The sequence below is a fragment of the Benincasa hispida genome, chromosome 9 (genome assembly GCF_027475165.1).
Source record: "Benincasa hispida cultivar pf3 chromosome 9, pf3_genome.v1.1, whole genome shotgun sequence".
Taxonomy (NCBI): domain Eukaryota; kingdom Viridiplantae; phylum Streptophyta; class Magnoliopsida; order Cucurbitales; family Cucurbitaceae; genus Benincasa; species Benincasa hispida.
Window position 1 is genome coordinate 52,452,163 of NC_143486.1, and position 9,622 is coordinate 52,461,784.

Below are 9,622 nucleotides of genomic sequence, written 5' to 3' on the forward strand. Positions count from 1 at the left end.
ATATATGTATATGTCTGTCTATTTGTTGGGTTGATTTTATCTGATGTAGTTTATGAACTTAGAAATTAGATTTTGGTTAGGCTGATTTTTTTGGGCTACTTTTCTGATTCTGTCTAATGTAGTTTATGAAGTTCTAATGTAGTTTATGAACTTAGAAATTAGATTATGTTTATGAACTTAAAAATGAAGATTGGTTCATATATATATTATTTTGTTTGTCGTTGAAAAAATCATAATAAATATGTCGATGAGTCCTAAAGATTTAGTTATTCTTGAACCTGGAAATGATGGAGATAGTGACATTGATGTTGAAGTTGATGAATTATTTGGAAACGACAGTAGTGGGGAACATGATCTTGAATTGGTACAGTCGGATATGTTCACCCAAATAGATTGGAAAATTACAAATTCAAATTGTGAACTAGGATCTACTTTGGAGAAAAGAAATATAGGTGTAGATAAGTGTAATTTAATACAGAAAGGAATGTTGTTTAATACTGAAGAAGATTTCAGCTTGCTATAAAAAAATATTGTGTGACAGAACACTACGAAATTATTGTAGTGAAATCAAATCAAGATCTTTGGTATGTCAGATGTAAATCATGGAATGATGGTTGTGCTTGGAGATTATGGGCATGTCGGCATAAAACTCATGGGATGTTTGAAATCACCAAACTTCAAGAGGAAAACTCATGTTTGTTTTCAGAATTGATACAGGATCATTCACAGTTTGATTCAAATTTTATGAGTATCGAAATCCAAAATTTAGTTAGAGTTGATCCTAGAGTATCTGTAGCGCTACTCCAAAAGGCAAATAAAAAATAATATGGCTATAATGTTAATTATAGACGGGTGTGACAAGCCAAGAGAAGAGCGTTGATTGCTATGTTTAGTGATTGGGCGAAATCATATTCAGAGCTTCCGTATTGGTTGAGTGTTATTGTTCATTACAATCTAAAAACACGAAAAATTAGTTTTTTCTTCCCTTTGATGTGCCAGGTACGACTAGTCGAGTTTTTTGGTCCTTTGGTCCTGCAAGAGAAGGGTTCAAACATTGTAGGCTATTAATCCAAATCGATGTAACTCATCTCTACAGAAAGTATAAGGGAAAATTATTGACCGTCTTATCTATTGATGCAAATGGACATATATTTCCCCTTGCTTTTGCTATTGTTAAAGATAAAAATCATCCCGTTGGTCATGGTTTTTGTGGGCGTTGTGTGAATATTTACCCAAAGAGAGGGTATTTGCTTATAGATGTAAGGGCATTCTTGCTGCAATTAATAATTAGGAAATTGCTTGGAGTGAACCTAGAGCGTACCATCGATATTGTCTTCGCCATATTGCCAGTAATTTCAATACGAAATAAAAATCAAAGAACTACAAAATTTGGTGTTTAAGGCAGGACATTAATACCAAAGGCGCAAGTTCATTCGGTGCATGAAAGAATTGAAACAATTGCACTCTAAATGTCTTGAATATTTTTCAGACATTGACTTGGAAAAATGGACTCAATCACACGACGGTGGGTACCGTTATTGGTGGATGACAAGCAATGTAGCTGAATGCATGAATGGTGTTTTCAAAGGTGCTAGAATGTTATCAATTACTTCTTTGGTTAGGCTAACATTCTATCCCACAATACTGTATTTTAAATACTGAAGACAAGAAATCAGTGAAGCACTCGATCGTGGGAACATATATATAGAATATGCCCTAAAAACTTAATAGGTGGGAAAAACGAGCATTGTGCATATAGTGACATCTTTCTTTTTTGAAATTTCACTCTACTTTAATTTTCCATTTATCCCTTCTTTTTCTTTTTCTTCTTCTTCTTCTTTTTTTATGTTATTTTCAAATATCACTTTATCTAAAAATTTGGTTTTTCTATTTAATTTTTATTTTTTAAAATTATTTTTTTTGCATTATCGTAGAACTTGTTGAGGATTTATTATATTTGAATGAGAATTTGTTTATTATTTACGATTTTGAACTAAACATCGTCCATCCATCATTTTTTTTTTTGTAAGTATTTATATAGAGCTTCAACTCTAAATTATAAATATAAAGCAATTATGTTTACATATGTTGTTGTCATAAAGTAGCCTAGTATTGTTTAATGGTCACAATGCCTATTCGTGTGGTAAGTTCCTAGTATGCTACCGAAAACAATCAGGAGAGCTTTGATCCATTTTATATATCAAAATTTTATTTATTATTTTTTCCCGCTTTTGATTTATTGTGTATTATCTATTATTTGGTTAGTTAGTAACAACCTAATTTAGAGGAAAGAATCTTTTTTTGTTATTTTTTAAAAAAGAAAATATAATTTATCAAAGATGAGGATATTTATGACCAAATTATTAATTAATTATTTTGCTCATTTTTAAAACCTAAATTCAGGTTTTCATATCTCTAAAAGAAACTTTAAAAATTGTCATTCCTGTTAGCCCATTAAAAAAAAGGGGGAAATCTGATATTTTGTTTACTAGAGGATTTGAACATGGGCGGGGAGAAATATCTCGACATGCAAGATCCACTACAATAATCATTTTATTCTAGTTTAAGCTTTAGTAGCAAATTAATGAATTAAGGAGTACATGTGAAATTAAAATTTTATTATTAAGAAAAATAATATTATTGACAATATTTTGTTTTTTAGATTAAAAATAATAATTTATTTTCTACATGAAGGGGAAACATAAAATTATGGAGAAAAGAAAAAATATATTAATAATATTGTTGATATATTTCATATGAAATATATCGGTCAAATAAATAATAAATATACCAACGGATAACCTTGGTATGTAAATGATAAATTTGATACATTATTTATATAACTGATATATTTTGTATTTGACATGTTAGAATATCTAGAACTAAAATGTATGGAATACACCAATGACCATAAACTTGGAATAATAGAAAAGATTGATCAAATTTAAGATTTTATTAAGATAAATTTATGTACCCAAAATTTTAATGCCAATCTAATGATTACCATTTCCTTTTTACATTTCTACTTTTTTAAAAAAATAAGCTAACCAAACAAAAACTTATCACATACCATTTGTTTAGGTTAGATTACAATTGAGTCTCTCAACCTTCAAACTTATATTTATTTAGCCTTTTAAATCTTTCATGTTTGTTTTAAAAAATCTTTAAACTTTAATAAGTCATTAAACTTTCATCTTCATATCTAGTAGATTATTGAATTTTCATTTTGTATTAATAGATCCTTAAAAGTTTAGAGTCCTATTTAACATAAAATACAATTTTATATTTAATAATCATATAATTTTTAAAACTTTGAATATGGAAGACTATTTGACACAAAATTAAAAGTTTAGGCCCCGTTTGGTAATCAATTGGTTCTTAATTTTTGTTTTTGAAAATTAATCTTTCTTTTATCGATAGTTTAAAAAACTAAGTCAAATTCTAAAAAACTTTAATAAAATAGCTTTTAAAATTTTGCTTTTGCTTTTTAAATTTGATTAAAAATTTGATCACCATATTTAAGAAAGATGCACATGATTGTAAGAAATAGAGAAAATAAGTTTAATTTTTAATAACAAAAAATAAAGAACAAAATTATTACCCTACATCCTTAGAGATCTATTTGACATTTTAAGTTCAAGGACACTTTTTCCTTGTTTCTCTTTATATATACACGATCATTCTTAGAATGAAGATTTATATTATTAGTTTTGAAATTTAAAACTCTTAGAATGGATATTTATAAATTATTTTAAATTTGAATTAAAATATTTAGAACATGCAAATTTATTATATTATTTCAATTTTAAATTTTAAATTTTTCACTATGTTTAGTTACATATTATTATAATTCTAATTTTTAAACTTTTCAATATGTATACTTATATACTATTTTAATTTTGAATTTTAATATTTAGTACACTTAGAATCAATTAGAGTTTAGTTATAAATAAGTTGAAGGTGAATGACTCGAGTGCCATTAACATTGCATATAAAATTTGGACAACGTTTGATGAATGATAAAACAATTGTATTACTGTTATTAATTGTGTCAAAATCTATTTGCATTAGATAATGTATACATTTGATAATTTTCTTTATACATTTCAATACATATTATTTTTTTTTATATATATATTATAAAACTAATTTATATTAAACTATGAAAGAGGGGAAAACCCAAATAAGTTTTTGTTTGATTTTTTTTCAATAAACAAGAAATAAAAATAGTTATCATTATATTTTTGTTTCTAATTCTTAAAAAACAGAAATCAAGAAACATGAATGTTAGACAATGGAGCCTTAGTAATATGAAGCACAGATACTTCATGTGAGGCAAAAAAAAATCGTATCAGACACATATCGGATATCGATACTTCCAGATACGTATCTGACACGTGATTTGACGTATATATTTCTACGCACACTTTTTTTTAAACAAAAAAGACAAGCAACTCATCTAATCTTTCTCAATCTAAAACTAGGCAACCTATTTAAAAAGATCACTACTCGAGTCCAAAACTAAAAGAAAAAAATAAATAAAAGACCAGACCCTAGAATCATCTAATCTTCATTTTTACATTTGAGTCCCCACAAAGTCCACCAAAATATAATCATTTGGATATCTTGATGAAGTTCTTCATTTATCTTCATACTTCTCCCTCTAATATTCTTTTATTCTTTGTAATATGAGTCACTTTTCTATTGCATTTTATTAACTATTGTTTACTTTTTTTGTATTGTTTTTAAGTGTTTGTATTCTATTTTGTGCTATTGTTATTAACTCATATACTAAATTTATCTATATTCCATATCCTTAGACGTATTTGTATCTTAGTTTTTTAGAAAATGATGAATCGTCATAACCGATCGTATCCTTATCGTGTAATCGTATCTTTGTCTGTGCTTTATATGGTAACTAAACTATTTCATCTTCGTTACATATAATTTAACTAGCTAACTCATCTCTCATTACCAACATGTTTTCAAAAAGTGTAAAAAGGTTCTCAGATGGACATATATCACCCAAAAGAGCAAACAAACAAGTTGAGAAAGCTTCACAATTTCCCCAACTAATTGTGCCCATCAAAGACTACATTTTAGTACATCCAGAGAGACAAAAGAGAGTACTTACTATTTACCAATGGTGGAATAATCTTGGCATGGTTCTTGCATCTGACCTCTCAATCTCCTCACCAAAATTAGACCTCAAATTGCTCGACCAATAGACATTGTCGTTCGACATCCTCTCAAGCATTCCTGTCATGAATCTACTATGTGCATTGACAGAATGAGTTGCACAAGAATATTCGGGATCGAACCGGGTTGGATGATCCTGCATAGAGATGTGAGTGTGACAATAACCTGATCCAAATGAAGTTGGATATGGATGATGGTAGTGATTTGAGATTGGGATCTCTGGAAATGGTAGGTTTCTTGGCATATCTAAGGCATTATACATATGCAATAATCTTAGTGTCCTTTTAGCTGAATGGTTGATACCAAATTTGAAAGTAGAGCACTCACCCAAGAAGAAAGGGTGATCACATCTATTGCCCTGCCCTCTCTTGTTGTGATATCCAGGGTAGTCCTGTATATTGAAATCGGCACAGCCAATCAATGCCAGTGAGTTTTGATGGGCGAGTTGAACAATATTCCAATCAGAAAATGGGGCTTTTGTTTTGTGATTCACATGGATTTCACCATCAACTCGCAGCATTTGGCTTGCATTCTTGAAGAACTCATGAACGAGTCTCTTATGCATCCTGCAAATCTCAGTTCCATATATATCCAGCTTACAATTTGCAGAATCAGCTATGTATGTATGTGATGAAGTTACTTAAACTTTCTCGATCTTAGAAGTTCAAAATGTGGATTCTAAGAAGGAGGAGAGAATTTACCGAATCATTAAGAGACTGTCTTCTCTCCCAAAGAAACCAGCGTGGCGAAAATTGAAGATGATCCGATCAAATTTCCTCATACGCAAGTCGATATGAAGCTTCATTTTAGTCGCATCGACTTCATGTAATATAGACGCACCTAAACCCTTCAGAATCCTCAAATTTAACCTTGCATTCTTGTACTTCCTTACCACCTCGACTAAAACGCAACAAGCAATCACAGGAATTGAATCAAAGAAACCGATAAGCCAATCAAATGAGCGAATTAAACAACACATATAAAAAATAATGCACGAACCGAATCGAAAAGCACAATATGCTGATCATAACACTTGACAAAAACAGAAATCATATGTAACAAAGCAACATTTATTCAGATATAACCTCTGATCATAGCTAAGAAGAAGAAACCAAAAATATAAACAGAAAACAAAACAGGAGAGGGTTTCGTTTCGGTTCGCATCCCTCAAAAAACCGAAAACACGAACGATTAATCAAATAAAAAAATAAAAACGAAGGTGGCATACCATAGGAGTCGAGAGACGTGGCGACGATGTTGGAAGCCGAGCCAAAAGACATGGCCAAACTGACAGAGAAGGAGAAATTTCCCTCGCCAACTAAGAGTATATCATGGTAAGAGCAGTAATACTTGAGCCACTTCTCGCCGGAGTCTGCCGGCGGTCCGACAAAGGGTTGCCGGCCGTTGATAAACATAGAAGAGTGAAGAAAGAGAGAGTGGAACGAAGTGGAAGTGGAAGTGGAAGAATTTCAAAAACTGTGATAGAGAAGAAACGAAACGACGTCTTTTTTTTTTTTTTTTTTTGGAACTCTATAGATTGGATTGGATTTGGAAGACATTTTAGATTAATTCAATTATTAGAGTTGTAAATTTTAAAGTCTAATTTAATTATTTTCATATATTGAATTCAATTCAATTTTAATTTATATAGTGATTTTTTTTTAAATATAAAGAAATTAGAAGAATAAATTATTAAAAATTATTGAAGTTAAATAAAATTAAAATAAATATATGTATAAATAATTGTGTTATAAGTAAGAAAAAATATATTTTAAAATTAATAATAAATTCGATTTTAAAGTTAATAATAAATTCGAGTTGATTCGGATTGATTTGGGTTATATTAGGTGAACCCACGAATCAACTCAACCCATAAAGTTTTTATTTATTTGAACCCAACCCAATTGATAACCCAACCCAAAATATTTTTGAACACCCCTAATGGAAAGTGGAAAAGCAAAGATATTTGGAATGACGCATAGTGAAATTTATAGGCAATTTGTGTAGTGTATCGAACACGATAATAAGACCATTCCTAAGAATGATCCAAGTTTATATTTTATTTTGGTTCTTAAATCGAGAAATTAAGATGATGATACAAAATATAAGATCTAAATGAAATTTGACCTCATTTTTTAAATACAAATGAAAAATGGCATTTTTTTTACATCATCAATTTATAAAATTACCATTTTAACTTCTAATAGACTTCTTCCTTTTCCAGTTTTTTCATTTTTTTTTCTTTTTTCTTTTCACGTTCTTCTTCCTCCGCCCGCTTTTTCTTCTTCTCATTTCTTCTTTCTCTTATTTATTCTGCCTTTCTTTTCTTCTTCTTTGTGTTTTTCTAACTTATTTATTCTTCTTCTCTCATCTCGAATCAAAGATTGGAACTAGATCAAATAGTGAGGGAAGAGAGAAGGAGATCAAGAGGGAGGAGAAAGAAGTAAGGGTGAGAATTCAAATGAAGGAGAAAACTACAAAATTAACGTGAAAGAAGCTAGAGGAAGAAGTGAGAGGAAAAATTCAAATGAAGGAAAAAACCTCAAAGGAAAAAACTAAAAAATTGATGAAGAAGAAACTAGAGAAATAATTTAAAAGAAGATAAAAAATCAAGGTTAGCAACGTGAATTGGGGAACAAGCTGAAGGAGTGAGAGGAATGAGATGAAGGAACGAGAGGAAAGAGTAACAAATCTGAGTTGCTTCTGGTCTTGCATACGTATTGGGGTTAAAACGGTACTTTCACATGTGGCAGACATAAGCAGAATGCCAAATCTTAAGCATTTTTTAAAGTGATATCAATTTTCGAATGAACACCTAAAAAGAGATCATCCGTACAAGAGACCCTCTTAAATTTTGAATCTAGTTTTATTTTGGTTCATTTTTCAAAGACGTTTTGATTTGAAAAACCATTCTTTGTGGGGAATATAAACAATGCGTCTACTACTCAATCACCATTTAATATAAACTTGTACATGAAATCTTGTAACTTTAATTTAAAATTTTGAAATATATAAAGATTTTTAGTATTTTATAAATATTACATAGTTTTGTTTTCTTAAAGTTAGTAATGTAACAAACTTTATTTTAGTGTTTCCATATTATCGTTTTTTTAATTTCATTAAAAGAATTATATCTAATACAAAGAAAAAAATTGTGCTAATAATTAAATTTTAAAATAAATATGCTAATATTTTAGTATTGTATTATAAAGGTATACCTGAAATCATATAGTTTTAGGCTCCGATTGGGATTGTTGTAGTTTTTAAAATAATTGCTGGCAACTGTGCTTTTAGAAAGTGAAAAGAAATTTAAGCTTAAACTTGAAAAAATAGGTTAAAAATGTTTAGTAAATAAATACAAAAAATCTTATTTTAGATATAATAACTAAAATAGAGTTATAATCAATTTTTAAATTTTTTTGTAATTTAAAATTCTAAATAAATGTTTAGTATGATAAATTTTGTTTGTTATAGATTAATTTTTAAATATCAAGGAAAATAGCTTTATTATTATTATTTTTTTTTTGACAAAAATGAATATGGTATACTTAAAAAAAATGGTGCATTTAACTCATGAAAAATAGAACATGGATTTGATTAGGTGAAAGATAGATAAATATATAAACTAGATCTTCTTTTTAAAGTTTAAAATTGAAAACTAAATATTAATTAAAAATTCATCCATTTTAAGAAAATCTAAAAACTAAAAGGATACTGCGTGATTTTAACAAATTAAATGGTTTTTTGACACAACTAAAGCAATGACAAATGTAGCCTTAATTCATAGAAACCATGTTTAATTTTTGTTTAAAGTTTATTTATATCATAAATAGATATTATTTTAACCTTATTTTCATGAAAAGATATTATGTTTTATGTTAAAAATAATAAAATACATTTTTCATTTTAGTTATTCAACGAAGAAATCTGGTGAACTTTTTTTCACCAGAAATTATATGAAATAATCATTAGCTTAAAATTTATATTGTGAGCTTGGAAAAAAAAAAACTTATCCTTATTCTAAATATTTTTTTAATGATTATTATTTTTTATTTTCTAAAAACCAGTTTTAATTGTACTTTAAAACTTTTAAAAAATATTTCATTTGAAAATTTTTTCTCAAAGAATGTTATCAATTGAATTAAAATATTTGATAATCACAATACATTCTAATAGTTAGGAATAATTTTTTAAAAGAAAATTGAATGATTCAGTTTTACGATTATGTTTTAACTATGAAATTGAGGAAATATTGTCATTTATGCAATGTGGGTCTTTCTTCTATTAACTTTGATATAAACATCTTGACAGAGTAAAATAAGTAAGAAATTACGGTTAAAATTATATGGCAAACTAATAAATTGTGTGAATACTACACTTTTTTATAAACCACATAAATGAATAAATACTGACTTTCTAAAAT

The 9,622-nt window shown here is 28.2% G+C and overlaps 1 protein-coding gene across 3 annotated transcripts; it reads right to left on the reverse strand.

Annotated features, from left to right (window-relative positions):
- Positions 1-5,032: 5,032 nt before the first annotated feature.
- Positions 5,033-6,683, reverse strand: LOC120086984 (heavy metal-associated isoprenylated plant protein 41-like). 3 transcript variants are annotated; one of them, XM_039043822.2, is made up of 4 exons: positions 6,428-6,683; positions 5,901-6,099; positions 5,527-5,765; positions 5,033-5,335 (listed from the first exon to the last, which is right to left on the reverse strand). In XM_039043822.2, exons 1-4 carry the CDS (start codon positions 6,612-6,614, stop codon positions 5,274-5,276), a joined length of 687 nt encoding a protein of 228 aa, XP_038899750.1. In that variant the 5' UTR covers positions 6,615-6,683; the 3' UTR covers positions 5,033-5,273. The 3 variants fall into 3 exon arrangements, with proteins under 3 accessions (XP_038899750.1, XP_038899749.1, XP_038899747.1); XM_039043821.2 differs by having other exon boundaries at positions 5,033-5,445; XM_039043819.2 differs by having other exon boundaries at positions 5,033-5,765.
- Between the last annotated feature and the right edge of the window lie 2,939 nt (positions 6,684-9,622).